The sequence below is a fragment of the Mytilus trossulus genome, chromosome 11, assembly GCF_036588685.1.
Source record: "Mytilus trossulus isolate FHL-02 chromosome 11, PNRI_Mtr1.1.1.hap1, whole genome shotgun sequence".
Classification (NCBI taxonomy): domain Eukaryota; kingdom Metazoa; phylum Mollusca; class Bivalvia; order Mytilida; family Mytilidae; genus Mytilus; species Mytilus trossulus.
Window position 1 is genome coordinate 29,189,660 of NC_086383.1, and position 25,461 is coordinate 29,215,120.

A 25,461-nucleotide genomic window follows, 5' to 3' on the forward strand; every position below is an offset into this window, starting at 1 on the left:
GGCGCTTTCAAAGGAAGATAGTTGTTTTTGTAACTAATTCCCCCAAAAAAATATTAACATTAATCAGTGTTGATCTGATTTTTATTTTGTTTAGTCAGCAACTCAACAACACAAAAAAAAAATATTCTCGAGAATTGTTGTGGAAGACTTCAAATAGTTATTTTCTGCACTAAAACAAACTTTACATTTTATTAAAAACATTCACATAATAACAATGATGTGTATGCTACATGTTATGAGTAGTATTTTGACTTGATTCAAGTGAGAGATGCCGACAAATTGATTAGATTAAACAAATATTGCAATGAGCAGTTGTGTTATTGGTAACACAAACTGATATATTCTAGCGAACCTCAAACCGTAATCTATTGTTTTCCAGATTTAATAAAATTTATGTCCTACTATAAAAATGACTTGAATTTGTATTATTGTTTAGAAAAAGTCTCCGATGCTGTTAAGCTTTACGTGTAGCTCTCAGTGACATTTCGATTGACTGAGTGTTGATTGCTTTACGTTCAGTAGCAAATATTTCATACATTTCAGGACGATTGACAGTTTGAATAATATATGTAAAACCATTGGAAATATGGTTTTTTTTTGTGTATCATAAAGAGTTCCACATTCAAATTCAAGAAGATTTCAATAAATAAATATGTTTTAACGACTCTGACCCTAACAAATAAACAAATACAAGTGAGGTGGGAAAATAAGTTTTTTTCTGTGTACAAAACGTCAGATACGAATTGACACGTTGCATTTTATACACAAATTACACAATAAAGGGTGAATGTCACATTTTCTGGAGGGTCCGTATCTATTCTGTTTCAAGGAAACATGGCTCCCATATTTTACAGCTGCGATTGTTCACATTTCTCGCCTTTTTTTCTTGTCGACATAGCGTTTGTGCATTTAATTTAACCGTTATCGTCCTAAATTTGCACAAAACATTTGCCACTGGACTTTAAGAAACAATCAATAATTCAATGTATCAGTATTGATCAGTGGCTCTTCACTTATAATTACAATGTATAACCATATGTTTTTCTATATAAGAATAACGAGATGTGGTATGATTCATATAACGTGCATCTGTAGCCTACGGATTTCAAAAATGAGAAAAACTCAATTTCGTAAAGTTAGTTTTAAAAGAAATTCTACATGAAAAATATGAAATAAGTTAAACGATAAAACGTGTAAACTAACGACCTAAATTGAATTAATATCAAAAAAGTTTACGAAACACAATATGACAGACATGAACCAACTACATCCACTTAACTACTGGCTCCTGCATATGGACAGGCACTAATATGTAAAATGTGGCGAGGTAAACCTAAATTGTGGGCGCAAAATTTAGTAGGTTATTAGAACTTTATAAGATCCTTAGCAATTGGCATTCGGAGGGAGAATAGTGTTGTGGAATGATTTTTTTTATAATCAGTGCTATGTAGACCTTTTTTTCGTTTTGTCTTTTTTCAACAAAACCATGGTGTTCTCCAACGGCTCATCAAAAGTGCCCCATGGGTATCTTCTCTCCTACTTTTAACCGTTAATGTATACTAAATCGCTGACAATATAAATGTTTCCAATATATTTATATTTTCTCGAAAAAAATCAAAATCATGAGTTAATATAGCAAACTCCTGTATTGAACCTCATATTGTCGTTTATCATCATCCCATGAACTTGTTTGTGAGCTGCAAAGTAAATAATCAATTAGCATTAGAATGAATTAATAATAAAAACGTTTTAATTCTTCACACCTGTAAGGACCACAATAGTTACACGTTTACAAAAAAGCAACAAAGAAATTACTTAATTTGTCAGTAGGATATTTGATCTGTCCATTTTCTATATTTCTTTACGTTAAAACAGGTAAGTTACGTTTTCCATTGTTTCTTCTAAACTTTACTTTTTAAAAACATACAAGTTACTTTTTTTCCATAGTTTCTTCAGATGGTAACCTTTTCCAAAAACTTTAAGTTACTTTTTAAAATTTAATAATCGTACAACACTTTCAAACAAATTGTTTGAAGCTGCTAGCTTTGGGCATGTCTTAACGTATGATACTTCACATAGAGTGAACACTTATGGAGGTTCTTGGAAATCTTTTCAGCGGCTGTCTGTTTGCTTATCCATGTACTTATCCAAAGTCGTTTGTGTAGCGTTCATGCTTCCAAGCGAATAAGTCTATCGTTATGGTTGATAGCTTTTCAAATGATAATCGAACACAATTATATCTGTTTGAGTGTATATCCATGCAAATGCCTTTTATGTATTGTTCACGCAAAATTTAGTACTCATTTGTAAGATAATTACCAACATTATCGCGCATGGTGTAATAATACACAAAGAACAAGCGTTAATGCTTCCATGCGAATACTTATTCAATAAGTCTAGCGTTTGGTTTGATGGTCGTTTGATAACGTACAAAATTGTATCATTCACGAAGAAATAATCTCCAATGAAGAGATTCATAGGACCTAGCTTACTAAATTTTAAAAGCTGTCTACATTTAACGGTTCGCATTTTCAAAAGACGATTAGTTGGTCGGAAAACTTGCGTCTAAATACTTGGAAATATTGTTTTGGGAAAATATTTGTTTGAGTTATTTGAAATAGGGAGAACGCCAACTGTTACATAGCGGATATAAATGCATGTTATTTTTCCAACAATATAAGACGTATATTGTTTGTTTTGTGAAATTCTATCTCGACTTTTAAACGGGATATTTTTTTGGGAAGGGTTAGTTTTTTGTTTTTTTAGTTCACAACCGTCGGCATTTATCTCATAGCACGCAAACCGTAATTGTGATAGTGCGCATTTTAACTGAGACGCGGGAACATTTTGAAATACCGCTGTACAAAATTGAACACGTACTGTATGTAAATAATTACTAGTTGTGCGTGTTTTATGGTATAATTTTTTAGATGTAGCATAGAATATTTACTGTAAAATGTATAGTTAGTATAGATTATATGTGTACAGTGTCGTCGGACAATGAGACAGATACCTCACAACACAAAACTATCATTTAGTGGTCAACATTTGTTTTGAGCATTATTCAATTTCACAATTTCTGACCACATAATCGACTTTCTACGAGACTATTTTCCTATTTAAATGGTCATGTCAACTGCGAAACTTCTTCATCCTTAATGGGGTTAGGATGAGGGGTCCTTCATTGCTTTAATTTAATTTTTAAGCCATGTTTCACTCTGCATAACTTTTGCCTTGTAGTCTCTAGTCTTTATATTTCAGTAGCACACCATTCTTCTTTTTTCTTTATTTTTTGTCTTTACTCTGCACTTTTATGCCTTTATTCTATATTCTGTAAACACCATCCAGACGCTCTTATAAGTCCAATGTAACCTTTATGCTGAGACAGCAAGTTTGCATGTTCACGTGTATGTAAGTAATATGATGCTAGGTTATTGGAATAAATTTATATTCAAATTGCCACATAAATAAAACAAAACGAACTAAACATGCTTTATTGTATAATCAGTATGATATTCCAATGTAATTAAAGTTATAAAAAGTGCGCTCATGACTTTGCTCGCATGTGTTGGCTTAGAAGAGTGGTATTGACTATACAAAAAAAAAAAATAAAAAAAAAATAAAGATAACAAAAATAGACCACATTCTTAAAAAAAAACGGAACCATGAAAATCTCCCGAAAGATTGGAACACGCCTATACACCGTTAAACGCAAATACCTCGGAAAGATGAGTAGTTCATGCCTCACTCATTTAGTGACTCTCATGTGACTCCTGCTGAAAAAATAGAAACGCTAAACGTCATAGCCGGTGATTTGGCAACATCAACAAAACGCTAAACGCCATAGCCGGCATCGTTAAACGTAAACTACACAGACATAAAAAAAAAACATAGACAAGAGAATAAAATTATTTTTAAACTACACAAAAATTTAACGATAACATATGTATTTGAAGAAAATTAATTGGGATATATTAATGGAAATTGTGTATATCGATATAACCTCCTTTATTCGTCGTTGTATTTTTGAAAAAATAAGACTGATGGACAGGCATATATTTTATTTTCAGATAGTAAAATGTGGTTGAACACGGTATTTGAAATCTTACTGGTGACATTTTCTGTTACCATGGTAACTGGGATGTCTGATTTTCTCAGGTAAATATGACATAAGCACCACGTCATAGATGCAGAAAAAACTACTTGTCTAGCCATGAATTTAAGCCTTATCGATTTTTGATACATTTATTAATTTTAAGTCTCGGCAAAACAAATTACCGCTAAGATCTTCAAATAAAGCTGTCAATTGCCATTCAAAGGGTAATACATTTCCAAATAATTACATTAGATGTAAGTTTCATTATAATACGTTATTCTGATTGGCTAACATGTTATTCCGTAAACAATTGTATCAGACAATAACATTTATCATGCATGATGACACGAGGTCCCACAAAAAAGTGCACAGGTGAATTAAATAAAACTGGATAAAAATCGTGTTTTCATGATTTTAGCTAAACAAATGTAATTATAAGTATTGAATACTTCTTTTTGAAACTTTATAGGGTTGTAAAAGCGTTGACCGTGCGTACATTTTTAGAATGAAGCGCTTCCGCGCTTCATACAAAATGTACTTCGGTCAACGCTTTTACCACCCAATAAATTTACAAAAAAGAGCATTCAATTCTTAAATAAACCTTTCACGCAACTAAAAAAAGGGTGAGACGTAATCTTTGAAAGTCAGGGCTGATACGAGCTTTGCCGTCCAATCGTAGTACTAATTTATCGAAGTACATACAGAAAAATCCGTCCGTTCATAACAAATATTAACTTAAAAAGTATCATGCAATACAGGAAAAAGTATATTTGAACAAATACAGGTCGTGCGCACTCACAGCTCAAAATAGTACACGAAAATAGGATCAAAGATTTATCGCAGCAGATGTTACAATAAGTCACATGCTATTTTATATGCGTAGTATAATATATAAATATATCAGCAATTCGAATGAGATTTGTATTCATTGACTTAGGATTGTATTTCTCAAACTGCAAATGCTTACATGTGAACAATCTATGACAAAAAAATGTGTTTTAAAACATTTTTGAATTTAGGGATTGATTCAATAGTATAAGAACCCACTGTGTTGAAATAATAGTTATAAAATGTAAATTTGATAGACATCATACAATACATTGAACTCGGTTTTTTTTCTGATTTCACTACGACAAAGATTTTAAAATGATCTGTAAATATTAAAATTAAATTAAAAAAAACACAAAAGAAATAATGAATTTAATAGACAAAACTATTTCAGGGTAATTTACAGAAAAAGTCTCCCTGCGGATTTAAAGGCCGGTTTTAAAATGGATTTTCCATACAAGATATACGTATATAATCTCCCGCCAGCATTAAACGAGAACATCGTGAAAGAGATTACGAAGACGAACCATGTAACAAAAGGAATGATGACGGCTTCAGGACTCGGCCGAGAGATCACCAAAATGGGGAAATACGAAGACATGTCCATACGAGATACCTTTCAGTTTAGTTTAGAAGTTATCATGCATCAAAAAATGTTAAATAGTCCCTACAGAACTTTAGACCCAGATGCAGCTGACTTTTTTTATGTACCCGCATACACCGCATTACGGTGTATTGTGAAAGATAAAGATTGCCAGAGCTGTTTATTTAACCGGTTCTTAAGCGCACTAGTCTCTTTCTTACAACAACAACCTTATTTCAAAGAAAAAAGACCTCATTTTTCAGCCATTGGAAAGATACACAGAGAACTAGCCGATTTTGAATGTCCATATCTTTTATATCCTGTCATGAAAGAATTAACTTTCTTTGCAATTGAAAAAGAAGCGGCACTAGAACCAGGAGCAGGAGGAAATTTGTTGGTACACCAAGCTGCACAGTCATTGATTGTATTGCCGTATCCGTCATATATTCATTTTACTGCAAATACTGCTAGTGTCATGGGTTATGGCTCTCAAAGAACTGTATTTGCTGTACTTCCGGTTGCGCACCCAGAAGAATCTACATTGAGTACAAAACTTGCCGCTCAATTCAACGGAAGCACAACTTACTCTTATGGTAAATATTTCCGCAATTACAAACACGGACAATACGATATGATTCATGTTAATACTGATGCGAGAGACAACGAGATTATGATTCGTAAAACTATTTCTTGGATGACTCACTCAACTTTCTGTCTACACCCGCCAGGGGAATCCAGCACCAGACGATCATTTTACGACTCCATTCTCTGCGGATGTATCCCAGTCATATTTATAGACAAGGCTATTCCATATGCATTTCCCTCTAGCTTGGACTACAGCAAATTTTCAGTTGGTATAAAGCAAATTGATATCTTACAAGGAAAGAACATTGGAGATATTTTAAGATCAATTAATCCAAGCGTTGTTAAGCAACTGCAAAGAAATCTAGATATTATTTCTCAGCGAATGCAATATTCTGTTCCAAAAGCTAATGTCCCTGATGCAATTGATATTGCGCTTCTTGAATTGGCTAAAACAATTGAGGACACAGAAAATGAAAAAGATGAAAAGAAGAAATTAATGTAACGAGTACATAGTTTAGTATCTAGTAGTATAACAAATTTTCATTTTCATTTATTGATTTAGCAATAAATGTACCATTATCATTGTAAAAGAAACTGTTATTACATAAACTTTTTTTTAAATATCTTTGACTTTTTGTTATTATGTGTGCTCTGAGAGTCAAAGCGTGCTTGTACCAAATACTGTAATAAAAAATCACTATGTCAGGACTAACTTTCTCCATATACTTTTCACACTTTTACAAAACAGAAATATACTGCTTCGGTCATGCACAGTTTGCATTGAAAAAACATATACTTAAAACAATCATGAGATTTGTTGGAAGTCAGGGGCGGTTTCAGCCATTTTAAAAGGAGTTCCCAAACCAGGGTAAAAGGGGGGTTCCAACTACATGTCCCCATTCAAATGCATTTATCGTTGAAAAAAAGGGGTTCAAAGCCCCGGATCCCCCCGGGATCCGCCACTGGAAGTTGTTCTTAAACAGCTAAAATAGTTTGTACAAAATCACTGTGTCATGGTTAGTGTACTTTTTTTTTTATTGATACAGGTCAATGTAAACAATTGTTTTATATTTTTCTTGCACACAGTTTTGCTGAGCTGTTGTTCCAAGTTTTGCTGTCCACGACGGGATAACAAAAAGCATGCAATCAAGTTATTAAACGTAATACTGGACAAGGAACATGCATGAGACGAGCGCTCTCAAAAGGATAGACGGGCATCATACATAAATTATGTTTATTTTTATATCTCTTGGGGCTAAGGGAGCTACCATTTGATTTTTAGGGGGGGGGGTGTGATGAAATTTGAAAAAAAATAGGCAGGACAGGAGTTTTGAGTAAAAAAAAGGCAGGATGAGACACTTGCAAAAAAAAAGTCAGGACGACAATTTAGGTAAAAGTCAGGATAAACTAAAAAAAAAGGCAGGACCGAACAGAGTGAAAAATAAGAAGGCAGGACAGAGATTACAGCTAAAAAAATGCAGGAACATTTTTTTCATCCTAGCCCCCCCCCCCCCATAAAAATCAAATGGTAGCTCCCTAAGGGCAAAAGAAGATAAAAAAAAAAACAAGCACATGCCGTTCTCTACAATTCCTGGTTAAAAGTATTAGACATCTTTTTTTTATTTATTTACAAGAGGGTTCCGTTCGCCAGGCGTCTGTCGAAACATTAATATATAATAAGAATGTGTCTATAGTACACGGAGGCCCAACTCGTGCTATCATATTCTATGGTCAGTGGAACGTGAAATAGGGGTTAAAACTCTAATTTGGCTTCATTAGAAAGATAAATGTATATATACTAAAGTTTCGAGTTGGTTAAACTTCAACAGCATAAAAAAACTACCTAAAAAAACATTAACCGTAAGTGGGACAGACGGAGGGACGGGCGAACTGAAGAACTGACGGACGAACAGTCCGCATAGATCAAAAACATAATGCCCCAAGGTGGGGCATATAAATCTGTTGAAATGTATTTTGCAATATCAGGTTTTCACATGTAAAAAGGTCACAAAATACGTATCGTGTCAAAATACATGTCGGTGTATTTAATATATTCATCAATGAAATGGGGTTTTTCTCATTGATTGTAAAAACAGTGTCATCTGTTTCATTCAATTAATAAGCTAAAATAAATCCGGATTATCATAGCTATATCCGTTACTAGATTCACACACCAAGAATTTATTATCCAATCAGAAATAATCTTACAACGGGTCAAGGTAGAAACATGTAAACAAAAACATACCTCAGCTTACCTGTGCAATATTTCACGGTCATTGTTCTTCGCTGTTATTGATATTTTACTATTGTTAACGCAATATAATTTCGCAATTTGTGGATATTTGGAAACAATCAGTTAGAGGATACTTAGAAAATGGTAAGTAAAGATGTAGATTATTCTTTTTACCTGTTCTTCTCATTAGTTACCTGTTGTCACAGTGAACAAGTGGAATGTCTAATTTTATACAGCACCGAAATGACTTTATTCATCATCTTTTAAAAAATCCACATTGATAAGTTATTTTTTTATTTAATTAAATGAAAAATGTGTGTTTACTGAACTGCTGAAAGAGTACCTAAATTATGATCTCGTATTATTGATATAGATGTAAGTCTATCATAGTATTATAAGGTAAAACTACAAACTGAAAGTATGTATAGAAAATCAATATTTGAACGATTTCCATAGTTTGTTTTTGTTTGTACTGAAAAATTACCGACCTATTTCTTTCTTCAATACACTGTGTATGTGTGATATCGTAAGAGGCATAATATCTACTATCATAGACGGCCAAATATATACGAATTGAAGGGAAGAGACAAAGTCATGGACATCGTGGAAAAAAGGGGGGTCCTCAATCCTCAATCTTACATGTAAGGCCTGTTTACACAGATTGTATCAATGTGCAGATTTTCTCTTTTGTGCATTTTGCTCAGCGTATTTTCTTGCTTCAGTTATAAGGGTTTGTGCTGGTAAAGATTTGGATTGAGGAACAGCAGTGTCAAATCGGCCAGTTCTGTTAATGTAATGTTCGGGAATCCACTGTTTTTAGTTTTGCTTTCGTCTCTTCGATGTTCTCGCCGTCTAGTCTGGTTAACATAGAAGCTATACCACAAATGAGAATTGTGATAACTGTATAATCAGATTATTAAATGTGTGTTAACAGGAAACTAAGGCACTTGCAGGTTGAACAATCCTTATCTGGAATGGTTGTCGTAGAAAGCATGGGGAACAAGTTAAATATAAAATTATTTGAAATTAGGAGCAGTAAAGCTTGTAAGTAGATCAACAGGTACGTCTGAGTTTCCAGACAAAACACATGGCATGAATCTGATGATGATCGTAGTTTCAAACGTTCACCTTTGACACTTAAAAAGCTAATTTAATTAGGAATCGAAACCAAAAAGTATATAAGGTACAGACTCAAATGTATAAAAGGAATTTGACAACAATCTAAAGAAGCACCTAGTAGACAATGTTATCAAATCATAATTGTCTAAGCATTACTGCCTATTAGAAGTGACAGACGTATACAAAACATTTCTGTTTGTTAATACCGCCATTTTTAGAGGGGTTCTCAACCCAAGATAAGAGGGGAGGTCCAATTATTTGATCCCATTCAAATGCATTGATCGTCAAACAGCAAGTTGGGGTTCCAACACCAGGAGCACCCCCTCCCCCCTTTTTTCTCCGCCACTTATAAATCTTTCGACCTTGTACCTGTATACACATCTGTTGAAAGGTGATACATCCACTTGAATTTAATCCTCTCTTTGAGTATGTTATCATAAAATTTATATTAAAGGTTAATCGATAGCATTGATACATTGACCTCAGTAGTTCAATAAACATAATATAATACAGATCTGATTTGGGAAATGAATACTCTAGAGCGATTACGACCACAAACAAACAATTGTACAAAATTGATGTGGAATGATTGAGTAGGTTATCAATTATGTATGATCATACATTTGTAGTTAATGAAATTACTATAAACGGGAATATTTCAATTTATTTTTTTGTATGTTTTCTTTAACTCTTTTGTAAATTTTTACAATATGATGAGGGTGGGTTTAAACGACTTTCACTACCAATGAGGGTTTTGCACGTTCGGTTTTACAATTATGAAACTTTGTGAGAAAATATCATTATTCTATAAACTTAAAGGTATTTATTCAATTTAGGAAATATGATAATACTGCAGGTTAAAAGTATACTTTCATAGTTCGTTCTTATATTGTACTGTTATACCACTGCCCCAGGTTAGGGGGAGGGTTGGGATCCCGCTTACATGTTTAACCACGCCACATTATTTATGTACATGTATGTGCCTGTCCCAAGTCTGGAGCCTGTAACTCAGTGGTTGTCGTTTGTTTGTGTATTACATATTTGTTTTTCGTTCATTTTTTTACATAAATAAGACCGTTAGTTTTCTCGTTTGAATTGTTTTATATTGTCTTATCGGGGCCTTTTATAGCTGACTATGCGGTATGGGCTTTGCTCATTGATGAAGGCCGTACGGTGACCTATAGTTGTTAATGTCTGTGTCATTTTGGTCTTTTGTGGATAGTTTTCTCATTGACAATCATACCACATCTTCTTTTGTATAATAGTCTATACCTGGGAATAATGTTCGTTGTTGATATTCGTATGAAAGTCAGTGTCGTGAAAGACTTCACCAACATATTACGAGGAAGCCCCGGAAACAGAAGAAAAAAGTAGTACTGTCTCACTCTGTACGTAAATAAATAAATAATTTAACTCACTTGACTCTCAATAGTTTAAGGTCAAGTTGTAAACATAAATGAAGCAATAAATAGATGAAATATTGGTGGTTTAAAAACGAAATACAAATTGAGACACGGGCACAAAGGCATGATGGAAATGTCCTAAATCAACTCGAATTTTGTATCTCGCAAATCGGACTTTTCTACTTATACACCATTTTTCGCCTTTTTGTCTGTTTCAACATTGTATTTTAGAAAAATAACTTGAAATATGCATAAAATCATCAAGATTTTACACTTGAACTTTGGCAAGTTACTAAATATTATTATTTTGGGATGGAGTGGTGCGTTAATACAAAAAAAAGTAATGAACATAAAATGTATCATGTGGACCAATTGACACCATAACAAGCTGCATCAACTTCCAACACTTTAAAAAAAAAAACGACCAAGAAACAATTGAATCATATGGCCAAGGAAGTCGATGTATGACTTAATTCTTCAGCCACTTAGAATAAGCTTTCACCTTTATTATCATATGCATACCCTCAATGCACAGAAGTGTCAAATTGTGTTTGTTTGTTTGTTTGCAATTAACCATTGGAAATTCTCTCTATATATATACATATCAAATTAAATATTATTGTCAAAAGCTTGAAAAGTTGAAATTCTATAGGTAGTTTTATCATTTCAATATATCGTTCTGCATGAGTAATCTTTTTTATATCTCGTAAGGTGTTGATTTAAATTTCAGTGAAGTCCTTGAAGCATCGAACATTATCGAAGTTATTTTGATTATTCTGTGACCTTGAAAATATTTCAAATTCATTTTGAAAGTATATTTTAAGTCTTATGCGTTTCGTATTGAATGTCTGTTATTTAAACCACATAGGTTCAATGGTTTGTGGAAAATTTTAGGGAGCAATCTTGTTGAACTATTTAGCTTTAAAATAAGGGGGGATATGGTAAATATTTAGTTTTTCAACGCTTTTGACACAAATTATTTTGTTCTTCAAAACTTAACACTCTAAGGTATGGGAAATGTGGATTTTTTAAAATGTTTGTCCCCTGCTTGATCAGATTATTTTCTTTCATCAAATTTGAGATCAGAATATTTTATTTAGGAAAATAAACATACCATACCGCCTTTGAAGTTAAATCGGGTCGTTGTTTTAAATTTTACCATTTACGGCCTTCTACTAACAGGCAGTAAGCCATTCGCCCTTTTTGCACTTTGGGTCTGACTGGGGACACTTAATTCGATAATTGGTGTTGTGAGTGTATCAGTGCTCTCCGTACTCTTGAAACACTTACAACAATTTTGTGAACGGAAGTCTTTTGAAAATAGAATAATAACCCAATACAATATACCCTCCGTATCAGTAATACATAGTCAGTAAAGTAAGGCAAAATTTAAAATTCAGATTATTGTGTCAAGGCTATCTGCACAAATTCTTGCATTCAATAGCTTTGTTGAGAAGGAACTGGATTGGTGTGCAGAATAAATAATAATGGGCCAAATCTACAGAAAAATTGACCTATTGAATAAAGACTAAGAATAGGGAAAAATAGGCCAAAATAAAAAAATAGAGAAATGCGGGTGCTAAAATAAGTGCTATAATATAAATAATTGAGAATAATGGGGAAAATTAAAAAGAAAAAATAATGCAAATGTTGAATAATATATAGGAACCAAGGACCCCGATAATTGTAGGTATTGGACATGTAATGGAAGATCGAATCCTTACCCGAAAATAGTTCGTTCATATAAAAAAAGGAATATGTGGTATGAGTGCACTGAGACAACTCTCCACAAGAGACCAAAATGACACAGGAAATAACAACTATAGGCCACCGTACGGGCTTCAACAATGAACAAAGCCCATAGCGCATATAGTCTGATATAAAAGGTCCAGAAATGACAATGTAAAACAACTCAAACGAGAAAACTAACGGCCTCATTAATTTAAAGTTTAGAAAGTTTTCCAAAAGAGAATTGATGCTGGAAACCATATTGAATAGTTAAAACCAAATATTGATTGTCCTTTTATATATTGTTGTTTCAGACACAATCAGGCAACGAAGATTTATTAGGTATTTATAATTCTATATTAGTATATTTTTTATGTAAATCTGTAAATATTTTTCCAATAAGAAATATGTTCAAAGGAAATTTCATATAGCTTAGTAGTTGTATTGGTTTAGATGGATATTTGCATGTAAAGAACACTTTGAGACAATTTACATACAGGAAATTTTATTCTTATATAACATATATTAACGAGAGATATAAGAATGAATCTAAAGGGCAGGGTATCCTTTTCTGAGTTCTAGTAGTCTTATCACGATACCCAGTACGTATTTAAAAGTTTGATAAATATTATACCTTCGATAATTTGATTTCAGCTTTACGGGAAACATTTGACATCTTTGACAAGAACAAGAATGGCAGCATTTGTGCAACAGAACTTGGTACACTATTGAGAGCCGTTGGTGAGAATCCAACACAAAGAGAAATAGAATACTTCATTAAGTCATGTGATAAAAACAGTAGGTTTTTTTAACATTTAATAATTTCTAGATTGTAAGCGGCAATTCTATATATTACTGTGGATTGATTTTTTTTTCGTGGGTATCAATTTTCGTGGATTGAGGAAAACTTGCATTTTCGTGGATATTTGATTTGACCTTTTGTCAATCTCTGCATTCAAAGCCTACATGTATGTAAAATTTGAAATTCGTTGAATATTTGATTTTGTGGTTCACATGTACCCACGAAACCCTCTAACATTGGTTTGCCAACGTATATTAATGACTCCACAGTATGCGCATTTGGTTCTTTCTGGCTACTCCGGGTACCTCCGCCAATAAAAACCAAACAACATGAAAAGCTAGGACAAGAGTGATGAAATTGCGGTTATAAACAACTAACTTTACTGTTCAATAAGTCTTAGATTTCTTTCAGTATTGACCTTCATGACAAAGAAATTAGCAACTATATGTCACCTCACTGCCTTAAAGAATTAGCATAGTCAGCTACAAAAAGCCCCCAAATGTCATATACGAGAAAGTTAATGGCCTAATTTATGTACAAATGAAAGGACGAAAAACAAATGTGTAACACAGCAACAAACGGCAACCACTAAATTAAATAGTCCTGACTTTGGCCAGGCACATACAGAATGTGTTCGGGTTAGACTAGTTAATGCTTACAATGTTAATCATTATTATGTTGTAAAAAATCGACCATATTCTTACACTAAGGGGGAAATGCTAACCAGAAGGACACAAATCCTTACAATACGGACTCACATGCTTAGACTATGGACCCAAATGCATACAATAATTAAGAACCCAAATACTTACAATACGGACTCACATACATTTGTACTTAGACTATGGATCCAAATGCATATACAATATTAAGGACCCAAATACGTACAATAAGGACTCTACTGCTTAGAATTTGGACCCAAATGTTTACAATAAATGCACACATATACACGAAATTTATTTTTCTCACATATATATATACATATAGATGCATTTCATGGGACAACACATATTTGAAAAGTATAGTATAATAGTTTATATATAGCTACCCTTTTATATTTCAGAAAATAATGTAATAGAGTTTGAAGACTTTGTGGCGTTAATGGAAATAATTAGACGAGATGCGACGCGGAAAGAGGATCAAGAAGAAACTTTAAAAAGGGCATTTAAAATATTTGACAAAGATGGAGATGGAACAATAGATGTCAAAGAACTTGAGAGGGTCACTACACAATTAGGGGAAGTACTCAGCGAAGAGGAGTTAGCGCAGATGTTTAAAATAGCAGATGCTAACAAAGATGGCAAAATTGATTACAAGGGTATGTTGTTATATTTTCTAATTCATGCACAATAGATATATAAGAAGATGTGGTATGAGTGTCAATGAGACAACTCTCAATCCATGTCACAGTTTATAAAAGTAAACCGTTAAAGGTCAAAGTCTTCAACGCGAAGCCTTGGCTCACACCCAACAGCAATCTATAAAGGGCCCAAAAAATGATTTGTGTAAAAGCATCCAAACGCAGAAACCAATGGCCTTATCCATATAAAAAATGGGAAACAAGAAACACATATGAACCGCAACAACAAACGACAACTAGTGATCAACAGAATAATGAAATTTTAGGACGTTTCTTGTTTCGAGTTTTTATAATTCGTCCGGGAAGGGGTCAAGACTTGGTTCTAGTTTACCCTTATCCGTTTGTGATTGTTTCTTTTTATTCGGTGGGATGGTTGCGTTTGTGATGTTTGTAATAAGTTTTCTTTTGGTTGTTTAAATATAACTAGAACACACCCGCGAAATCGCGGGCATATACAGCATGTGAACTGTTGTAGGATGATATGATTTTTTGTAAAAGATATTATGTATGGAGAATTACATAAAAGGTATCTCCCTTTTTCCAAAGACCGATATTTGTTTCCTTTCTGTTCTCCTTTGCAACAATGCTTCTTTTGGTAAAAGTCAAATCAAATTAAAAATTTGCACCGTTTCAAACATGAAATAAATGTAACTGCTTATATTTATACCCTAATTAGTCTAAAAAAAAATATGCTTCTATGACAATCCATCAGTACATTTCCTGATCCCGAAATCTTGGACTTAAAACCATGAAATCCCGAGATGCAGAATTTAAAGAAATTCATATCCCGAAATCGAAAAATATATTCCCGGATCTCGTAATGATCAATCCCAAAATCCCGAGCTTAAAAAACACCCGATCCCGACGCCCCTAAAAAGTTCCTGCCTCCCTCTAATCTCTACCTTACTTTCATTTTTGCCAAATCACTATTTTCCCTTTTAACAATAAATTTTATTCCCCAATAATGGGCATTATGTTTTCTAGTCTGTGCATCCGTGCGTTCGTTTTCGTTTGTTCGGTCGGTCGTCCGTCCGTCTGTCCCACTTCAGGTTAAAGTTTTTGGTCGAGGTAGTCTTAGATGAAGTTGTTTTATTTATTTTAATATATATGCAAGTGGTATGACCCCTTAAATAGTAAAAATTTCAAAGAAAACAGTAAACAGTATCAGGGACTTTCTATACTAACATAGAAATTCCCTGACAGAATACAGAGAGTCTCTATATATTAAAGTAGTATAATCGTAGTTTACATATAGATAAACACGGAAAAATATTTGTCCTCTCTAAGGAAGTATTTTTGCAATCTAATCACCATGATATGGGGAACGCTCTACGATTGGTTGTACTTGTGTCACATGTTTTACTTTTTTTAATATAAATGCAACTGGTATGACCCCTTAAATAGTAAACATTTAAAAAAAAACAGTAGACAGAATACAGAGTCTCTATATATTAAAGTAGTATAATCGTAGTTTACATGTAGGTAAATGCGAAAAATAATTGTCCTCTCTAAGGAGGTATACTAGTTGTGGTTCTTGCGATCTAAACACCATGATATGGAGAACGCTCTGATTGGCCTATCTATTTTTCATTTTTGTTATCTATCATACGATTTGTTGTATTTGTGCATGTTTCAAACAGGAAGTCTTATCTATGACTAAAACTCAGTCTGATGACGGAAACATATCCGGACTCCTTTTTTGTCGTTTTTCTCCCAAAATAACTCAATCTGAATAATCATAAGAATAGATGACAAATGCGACTATGCATGTTACCTACATGTATAGGACACAGAGGCATGATGATTGATTTATTGTGGAAGGAAGAGAAGCGACACCAAAAAATGAGGTCTTCTCGTTTAATAGTATAGATTTCCTATGTTTTTTGTATTTTGTTTCTGTTGACAAATCTGCGGTGCTGTCTGAATTTTCTTTATTTTTCGGTTCTTGATATCTTGATATTGATATCCTCTAATTCCTCGTACTTTATAAAGTATACTAAACTACTAGCAAATCGTTATTTGCTTCTTTTCAGTTTCTTTTCAGACATTAGATACATTTTGTAGATCAAACTCATTCGTTTAGTGTATGGTACTTGTTTTTGTATAAATGTCTTTTTGATCGAGATTAGCCATTTTAATTCAATTTGCCTTTAATGTTGTAATGTTACAATACTGCCAGGTTAGGGTGAAGGTTGGCACCTTTTTAAACAATTAAACATTAAAACCCTCTGTATTTTATGAACTTGTACTGAATTGGGAGCAGGTTGTTCAGTGGTTGTTATTTCTCGGTTGTTGTGGTTTTTTTTTAATTAGACCATTGTTTTTCGTGTTCATTTGGTTTACACTAGTCAAGTAATTTTATGGACATTTATAGCTCGTTGTTCGATTGGAGTCAAGGCTTTGTGTTGTATGCTGTACTATTACCTATAATAATAAACTGTTTATACACTGCAACTTGGATGGGGAGTTGTCTCATTGGCACTCATACCACATCTTCTTGTTCACATTTAATGTATCTTGTCCTAGACTGTTTCTGATGCACATGTATATACATTGTACATGGAAACTTTGAAATGGTTTATTGTGCATGTTAAAATCAAGTTAGCTGAAGAAACCAATAATTGCCCATTACGTCCTACACCATTTAATAAACTATGTACTTTCTGAAACCATTCTTGATCATTCTTTAATTGCACTGAGATGTTTATCCATTTATAACAATGCAATCTAATCGATTTCTTTACCATGATGGCATTATAATCGTTTGTTTTTAAGTTTATAATATTACATTGAAATGAATACACCATTAATATCATGAATAATTGATTATTTCAAGTGTCAATCTATCTTATTAACACGTTCAATGAAGTAGAAATTACAACAATATTTAATGTTTGAAAAAGGACGGAACTTTACAAAATGTATTTGCAAAATCAGTAATTATATATAAGAAGATGTGGTATGAGTGCCAATGACACAACTCTCCATCCAAGTCACGATTTGTAAACGTAAACCATTATAGGTCAAAGTACGGTCTGAATATATTGAACCGGTTAATTGCCTGAATAAATATTAAGCAATAATGCGTCGTATCTATATCCGTAATAACTGTACAAGATTGAAATTATGAGCATTTCATGAACAAAAGAGAGGAACTGCATAATGAATGAATCGTGTTCCCATGTATTTAAGGCATATACAAGGACGGACTGGTTGATTGGTTTTTGGTTACTTAACGTTCAGTTAGCATATATGATATATAGGACGGAAAACAATTAAATAATAAACAAATACATCGATTCTTCATTATTAACCGATCATGCTTATGGGCGAGAGCTTCGACTGCTACAGAAACATTTAATACAGTATGCTTGATTGGGAAAAAGGCGTGCAACATACTGATGTTGACCCGTCAGAAAGAAGCGGAAGAATTAAGGACGGAAAATGTTATACTAATGAACTAAATGGATGTTTATAGACGAGAAGTTCGACTGCTAAAGACACATTGTATGCTAGACAAGGGGTAAAAACTTGCAACAGTCCTGGCTTACTTTGACCCGACCCGTCAGAAAGACGATACCAAATGGATATTGAAACTCATAAGTCGAAGAAAAACTGATAAAAATGACGAAAACCCATCAAAAAACAAACAACAGGGGTGGTATGCATTGCACTTAAATAAAATAAATCTTATCTTATGTACTACTTAAGTTTAGATTTGTTCTGAACGGACAGATTTTTCGTCATGCCATACGACAAATTAGTGCTACGATTGGATACCTTATCTTAAGTAGTTTTAAGCATACCACCCCAGTTTACAAAGATAAAACGAAAAACAAACGACGGAGCGACACCAACCATAATAAATTCCATATTTTAGATTTTTCATAATTCATATGTCCATTATTTATTTTTTTCAGAATTCACCAAATATATTACGAAGCCAATAAGTAAACAGCCAATGGGTCATTCAAAGAAAAATCATAACACAAATAAAAACAAGACATAGGAGTTGTATGCTCCATTTACAGACTGTATAGACTATTTTATAGAACATTAATGATAGACATTTTCAGGAACAGACAATGCTGTAGTATGGTGACATTCGTGAAATAATGTAGTAATCTGCACTTTTGGAATGTTAAGAAAAATGGGTATTTTTTTATATTAGAAATGAACATACTGCTGTATAATTATTATTGGTAGATGTACATTATCATGAAATATTTGTCACTGAGCTATTTCTTTCAACTTATGTTGTTGAAAAGTTTTTAAAATATATTGATACCGAAATTCGAGTGTTTCCAGACAGCTTTATCAAGAATTTCATGAATTTAGCAAATACATTATAAAACTTCTAGGATATCCTCACGCATTTTCATTTTTCAAATTAACATAAATTCTGTATATTAATACTAGAAAAAAAACCTGCTACGAACAATCGAGTAACCACAACGAACTAGTTCAATAAGGCTTCATAATGTGAAGAAAATCTGATACAGTGAAACCTGAATAAACCGAACCACTTCGGAACCTAAGATGTTGTTCGGTTTTGGCCGATTGTCGGTTTTATCGGGTTCACAACACATGCAATTTGATATGACGGTACTTAAGAACATGTTTCGGTTTAGTCAGGTTTCACTGTATTTGAAATAATCGCTATGATAGACAATCAAATAAGAGATTTTTCGAATATAAATTTGTTTATTAATTAAACATAAAGAAAATAATACCTAGAGCGTCTGCAGCGCTTTCTTTAATTTGTCCCCATCACTGTATTACTTCTAAGCTACAGAGATGTTAGATTCCATAGCACCTATTTTGCGATATATTGGATAAAAAGTAAAATCACCCTGGAAAATTCAAAATAGAAAGTCCCTAGTCAGATGGCACAAACACATCAAACGAATGGATAATAACTGTCATATTCCTGACTTAGTACAGGCATTTTCTTATGTAGAAAATGATGGATTAAATCTGATTTTATAGCTAGCCAAACCTCTCACCCCCCCCCCCCCCCCCCCATTCATCGACGATTCAAAAAGTATTGTATTTAAGAATTAGTTTAACAAAATACATTGCATAAAATATAGATTTGTTTGAAATAATCTCGATTTTTTTATTGATTATCTTTGCAATCGATAATCGAATATGATCGATGAACGACTGACACCATCGTGTCGAATGTGAAGAGCAATCTACTAATGTCTTATAGATTACAGTGAAACCTGTTTAGCCGAACCTCTTCAGGATTTTAGATTTTTTTCGGTTTTATCAGGTTTACAACGCATACAATTTGATGTGACTGTGCTTAAGAACATGTGTGGTTTATACAGGGTTTCGCTTCATGCAGGATTCGGTTAAGCCAGGTTTCACTGTAAATTATTATTTTGATTACAGTTTATAATTTTTATAATAGATTTTTACTACTTCATCTTTTGTAATAATAAAGTTCAATGTAGTTCCCCATTAACATAGTTCTGAATAATACTGTTTACACCTGGTGAGATATATATCATTGATATTGCTTGTTAAGCCTTCTCAAAACTTGTTGCTTTTTTTTGAAAACTTAAGCTTCCTTTTCGGTGTTTACTTGTTGAGGCGATCAGACTCGGACGTTTTGTTTAAGATTTACATGGGCCTTGTTAAATTTTAACCTGCAATACAATCATACTGTTTAAGTTTTATGTATCGAACAAAGCAGTAAAAACTCACCATGATTCTTGAAATTTGCTACAAATAAATGGTATTTATTTCAATACATCCCAGTGAAAAAATATTAAAAATCTTGTAGGATAATTTTATTGTTATATTGTCCGTCCATTTTTTATGTTGTTTATTTTTTATATTGTAAGTTGTAACTAATTCTAGCATGAATAAAAAGTATATATATTTACTTGCTGTTATTATTATTTTTTAAACCATGATAGATATGGGCTTGCTGACAACACAATATTATAATACTGAAAAACAAATTTAAAATGACAAATAAATCAAACATGCTACATTTTATTGCTGTTCTTAACTTCACATTTAAAATATTGAAGAGTTTACTTCTTTGGACAAAGACGATCACTAGTGACGGCTGAAATAAAAGCTTGTACTTTTAGACAATACATTAGTCTTTATAGTGGTGCATTTTTTTTTATAGTAACTGTTGTACATGTACGTGTTAAAGTTTAAAAGAGTGAAATCGATTTACGGTCTTTTACCGCAGATACATGTCTCTACACTATATTTCCTAATTAGTGTTTAACGCCACTGCTATGATGAGTTTATTTACAACCACTGGGTCGATGCCACTGCTGGTGGAGATTTATTTCCCCGAGGGTATCACAAACCCAATAGTATTATCATATAAGATATAGTTATATTTATAAACTAACTGTTTACAAAATTTTGAATTTTTTGAAATACTAACTAAAGGCTTTTCTACCTCAGGCATAGATTCACTATTGCCTTAGCTGTATTTGGCAACACTTTTAGGAATTTTGGATCTCAATGTTCTTCAACTTCGTACTTTAGTTTGGCTTTTTTCAACTTTTTTGGATTCGAGCGTCACTGATGAGTCTTTTGTAGACGAAACGCGCGTCTGGCGTATATATAAAATTTAGTCCTGGTATCAATGATGAGTTTATTTCAACAATATTGTGCTATTTCGTGATGGTAAGTTTTTATTGATGGATGAAGCCAGGGAGAACCACAGACCTTCGATAAAGTCAATTAAGATTTGGGGTCGAGTGCACCTGTCTGTGCTGGAATCGAACTTACAACCTGAGTACTAACACCATATAAAGTACATTTGTAAGTTATGGTCACAAATGTTGTAAAAGTAATGAGAAGTTGTCCTATTGGATAATTTAAACTTCATATGTCTACATTCAGTTTGCTTATATGGTCTTGATATTTAAGTATTTTCCAATTGTTAGAAATTATGTCTGTATACTTCTAGGAAGGGTTTACCTTGAATACCCATTTGTGTCTCTCAGGGTCGGTTATGTCCAGTGGCGGTTCCAGGGAGGAGGGGGTCCTGGGGTTTTAAACCCCCTTTGTTTTTGACGATCAATGCATTTGAATGATGGGAACATGTAGTTGGAACTCCTCCTTTGTCATGGGTTAGGAACCCCCTTTTTAAAATGGCTGGATCCGCCCCTAATGTCTGTATTATTGGATGTAATCGGTTATGTATAGAAAGGCTGTTCTCGTTCAAACAATTCGGAAATACATGTCGCTGGGATGTGCAGTTTGATTTATAAAACAGAAAATGAGGAAGATTGCCGATGAGACAACTGTCCACAAGAGACCAAAATGACACAGACATTAACAACTATAGGTCACCGTACGGCCTTAAACAATGAGCAAAGCCCATACAGCATTGTCAGCTATAAAAGGCCCCGATATGACAATGTAAAACAATTCAAACGAGAAAACTAAAGGCCTTTTTGTATAAAAAAAAAAAAAAAAGGAACGAAAAACAAACAAATAACACATAAAAAAACGACAACCACTGAATTCTAGGCTCCTAACTTGGGACAGGCACTTACGTAAATAATATGGCGGGGTTAATTATGTTAGCGGGATCCTAACCTGGGAACAGTGGTATAACAGAACAACATAAGAACGAACTATATCAATTAGTTGAAAAAGGCTTAACTCATCAGATGGACAAAATACAAGTGGCCGTGGCCGTGTACTTGTACATCCCGACAACAACAAGACAATAGGAACAGATGTTTGTTTTACTTATACGAACAATTTTCTTGATAGGCTAAGAGTTTGTATACCACGAAAAAGGAAAATGGATTTACATCAATTTTTTTCTGGGATATATATGTTCTTGCTATTGGTCTGTTGTATTGGTAATAATCTTTATTTTGTAAGCAATACGAGGGAGTACTATGACTGGTGTTACTAGTATGTGCGATGGCAAGAATTAAACATATACAGCAACCAAACCAAGGCACTAGTGTTCATTTACACATTAACACAATACACCAATAGCGTTAAAGATATGCCACCGGAATACAAGGATAAAATTAAACAAAAATCGTCTATGAAAATATAACTTTATTTACAAAAAACTTCAATATCATTATATAAAATTATTGTCACAGATACACATTCATGCAATAAATTAACTCTCTTCAACTTAACGAGACAGACAAAGTAACAACCATATAAAACAATCGGCTAACCTCGGGTAACTCCGATACTCCCAGATGGAGTTACGGAATCGACCGTGTTGTACCGATTGCAAGATAAAACACAACCTAATTGATAACAATTCATTTTCTTAATTTTAAAAATCAACTTGATGAAAAAAAATGAAAAATTAAATTGTAAGGCTATCAATAGATATCACAAAAAGGCCCCGAAATGACAATGTAAAACAATTCAAACGAGAAAACAAACGGCCTTATTTCTGTTTAAAAAAAAAAATTAACGAAACACAGATATGTAACACACAAACAAATAATTTGTATATGACATATTTCTGTTTACCAAATATGACATAAGTGAAAATATCTCATGAATATGTAATAATTAAAAAAAAATTCTTGAATAATCAAATGAGAAAACTACATGTATTTTCACAATCAAAATAACAAGTCTCGATTTTAAGGCAATAAATATCAACACAACTAGAATGGATTTCTAACTAGATCTACACATTCCACTCTTGGATGTTTCTCCTATATTTTGGCATGCATATTTTATCATAATTCGAAAAAGGACATTTTTTTACATTCATTGCCATGTTGAATCAATAATTATGAATACTATAAATGTTTGTTTATGCTTCATTTAAATGCAGAATTCTGTAACGTTAAATTTCAAAATTTTGAGGAGACAAAATTTACGCTTCAATTAAACGATCTACGTTTAAAATTGCGTGCTATATCTGACCTCAAAATTTAAAAACTTTAATTAAACGATCTACGTTTAAAATTGCGTGCTGAATCTGACCTCAAAATTAAGGCTTTAATTAAACGATCTACGTTTAAATTGCTGCTGAATTAGCAACCATAAAATGTGTCATACTAATGTGTCGCCAAGTAAACTAAATTTGTAACTTTTTAAGCTCAGATTGACAAATGCAAATTTCTAATAACAAAACTGCTATCCATTAATTTACACTCGCTAAATTTTGTTTAGAACCATTGAACAAAAACTAATTTAAATGGTTTGCTATAATTCAAATAAAACATTCTTAAGTTATAATGTAGCACCAATTTCTGCGTAATTTATAATAGTTATAATGCATATATAATAACACATGAATGATTGTCTTGCACAATGTAACGTTACCTACATAAATATACGGAATGAAAACATATTTTGAAATGGATTGTGTTTGATAATGTTTTTATCACAAGGAGCACTTTTATTTCATTCCGTAGACTGATTTTCACGTTACAGTTTTTGCACATGCGCCGTTGCTATTCTTTGTATATCCTGTGCAGCATGTTTCTGATATGAATGGATATGTTTCTTTCTCGTATCTACAATAGAAAATATACAAAATAAAATAATCGACTAACCTCGGTACTCCAAGATGGAGTTACGGAATAGACCGAGTTATACCGATTTCAAGTAGTAAAATGCAACCTAATTGATGATAATTCATTTTCGTAATCTAAAAAATCAACTTGATGAAAATAAATAAATCAATATATTGCGGTTTAACTTCGTACTTAATAATATTGCCGTCACACTGTTGTTATTCGAGAGCCACATTCTTGTCAAACCATAAGCAATCTAGATATAAAGCAAAAAATATTTCCGCCATAGTGGGTAATGGACAAATAGAGCCCTTTTCTGATCAAATTGAAAGGAAAGATGCAAGAAATACGACTATGGCGATTTCAAACTATTAGCTATCGGCAATGCGATTTTACACTTGACGTTTCTCAATTGTAAAATATAATACATTTATGTTTACTCGATTTGCTTATAGGATACTTAATGCCGGATATGCAGTTGGAAGATGGATAATAATACGAAAAAAATATCAAGAATCAATACAGAAAAATTGACCCCAAAAATACGAAAAAAAGAATAATGACGCGCACAAAAAGGAATAGAGAATAATGGGCACATAGTTTAAAATATAGAGAAAATGACATTAAAAGTAAACGAGGGACGCCTACTCCCACAGACAAACAATCCATACACTCGGATAAACTATGAATTGCTGACAAATTCATCATAGTGAAAAACACGTATGACATTAATGTCGACGATTAAATATATAATTCTAGCTGACATGGAGAATAAATTGCACAATTTTCCAATATAACAAGCTTAAGATAATAAAATGCAAGGTGTTACCTTCCATATCTGATAGGATTTAGTTTCAGATTTAGTATCACATAACTATTCAAATACCTTGGAACAATCAATTATTTTCTTTTTGAACAGAACAGTTAAAATCATATACTTCACAAAACAGAACAAATAAGATTATTTACTCTATTTTCATAATGCAATGTATTCGATGTATCAAATATCCTTAGAAAATTATTTGGTTATTTTAATTTTTGATTTATAATACTAAGTATATGTTATTTAAATAGAAAGATCGACATTATTTGGTTTCCACTTTTAACTTTGATTTCTTTTCGTTTCTTCGTAATCATAGAGAATGGAAAAGAAAAGGTCAATTTAAAAAAAACATTCATACTTTAAGAAACAAAAGACAAATAGTAATAATTGATACAATG

At 32.8% G+C, this 25,461-nt stretch overlaps 3 protein-coding genes across 3 annotated transcripts in view; 2 read left to right on the forward strand and 1 right to left on the reverse strand.

Annotated features, from left to right (window-relative positions):
• Positions 1-1,773: 1,773 nt before the first annotated feature.
• On the forward strand, positions 1,774-6,709 carry LOC134689646 (uncharacterized). The gene is made up of 3 exons (XM_063549614.1): positions 1,774-1,875; positions 4,071-4,158; positions 5,319-6,709. The coding sequence occupies exons 2-3, from the start codon at positions 4,079-4,081 to the stop codon at positions 6,592-6,594; spliced, it is 1,356 nt and encodes a 451-aa protein (XP_063405684.1). The 5' UTR covers positions 1,774-1,875; positions 4,071-4,078; the 3' UTR covers positions 6,595-6,709.
• Positions 6,710-8,257: 1,548 nt separating this feature from the next.
• LOC134690964 (calmodulin-A-like) lies at positions 8,258-20,628 on the forward strand. The gene is made up of 5 exons (XM_063551143.1): positions 8,258-8,469; positions 12,890-12,917; positions 13,230-13,373; positions 14,441-14,695; positions 18,658-20,628. The coding sequence occupies exons 1-5, from the start codon at positions 8,467-8,469 to the stop codon at positions 18,744-18,746; spliced, it is 519 nt and encodes a 172-aa protein (XP_063407213.1). The 5' UTR covers positions 8,258-8,466; the 3' UTR covers positions 18,747-20,628.
• Positions 20,629-22,787: 2,159 nt separating this feature from the next.
• Positions 22,788-25,461, reverse strand: part of LOC134690966 (zinc metalloproteinase dpy-31-like) — a 41,901-nt gene continuing 39,227 nt past the window's right edge. The window contains exon 16 of the mRNA XM_063551144.1: positions 22,788-24,240. Coding sequence (XP_063407214.1) covers positions 24,147-24,240 — 94 coding nt within the window. The 3' untranslated portion in view covers positions 22,788-24,146. The remainder of the gene's footprint in view (positions 24,241-25,461) is intronic.

Excerpts from the sequence above, each read along its gene's own strand:
- LOC134689646 (XM_063549614.1), top strand. The coding sequence starts at position 4,079 with ATGTGGTTGAACACGGTATTTGAAATCTTACTGGTGACATTTTCTGTT. Across the intron at positions 4,159-5,318 it reads GGGATGTCTGATTTTCTCAG|GGTAATTTACAGAAAAAGTC; the intron begins GTAAATATGACA and ends AAACTATTTCAG.
- LOC134690964 (XM_063551143.1), top strand. Across the intron at positions 12,918-13,229 it reads AGGCAACGAAGATTTATTAG|CTTTACGGGAAACATTTGAC; the intron begins GTATTTATAATT and ends ATTTGATTTCAG. Across the intron at positions 13,374-14,440 it reads TAAGTCATGTGATAAAAACA|AAAATAATGTAATAGAGTTT; the intron begins GTAGGTTTTTTT and ends TTTATATTTCAG.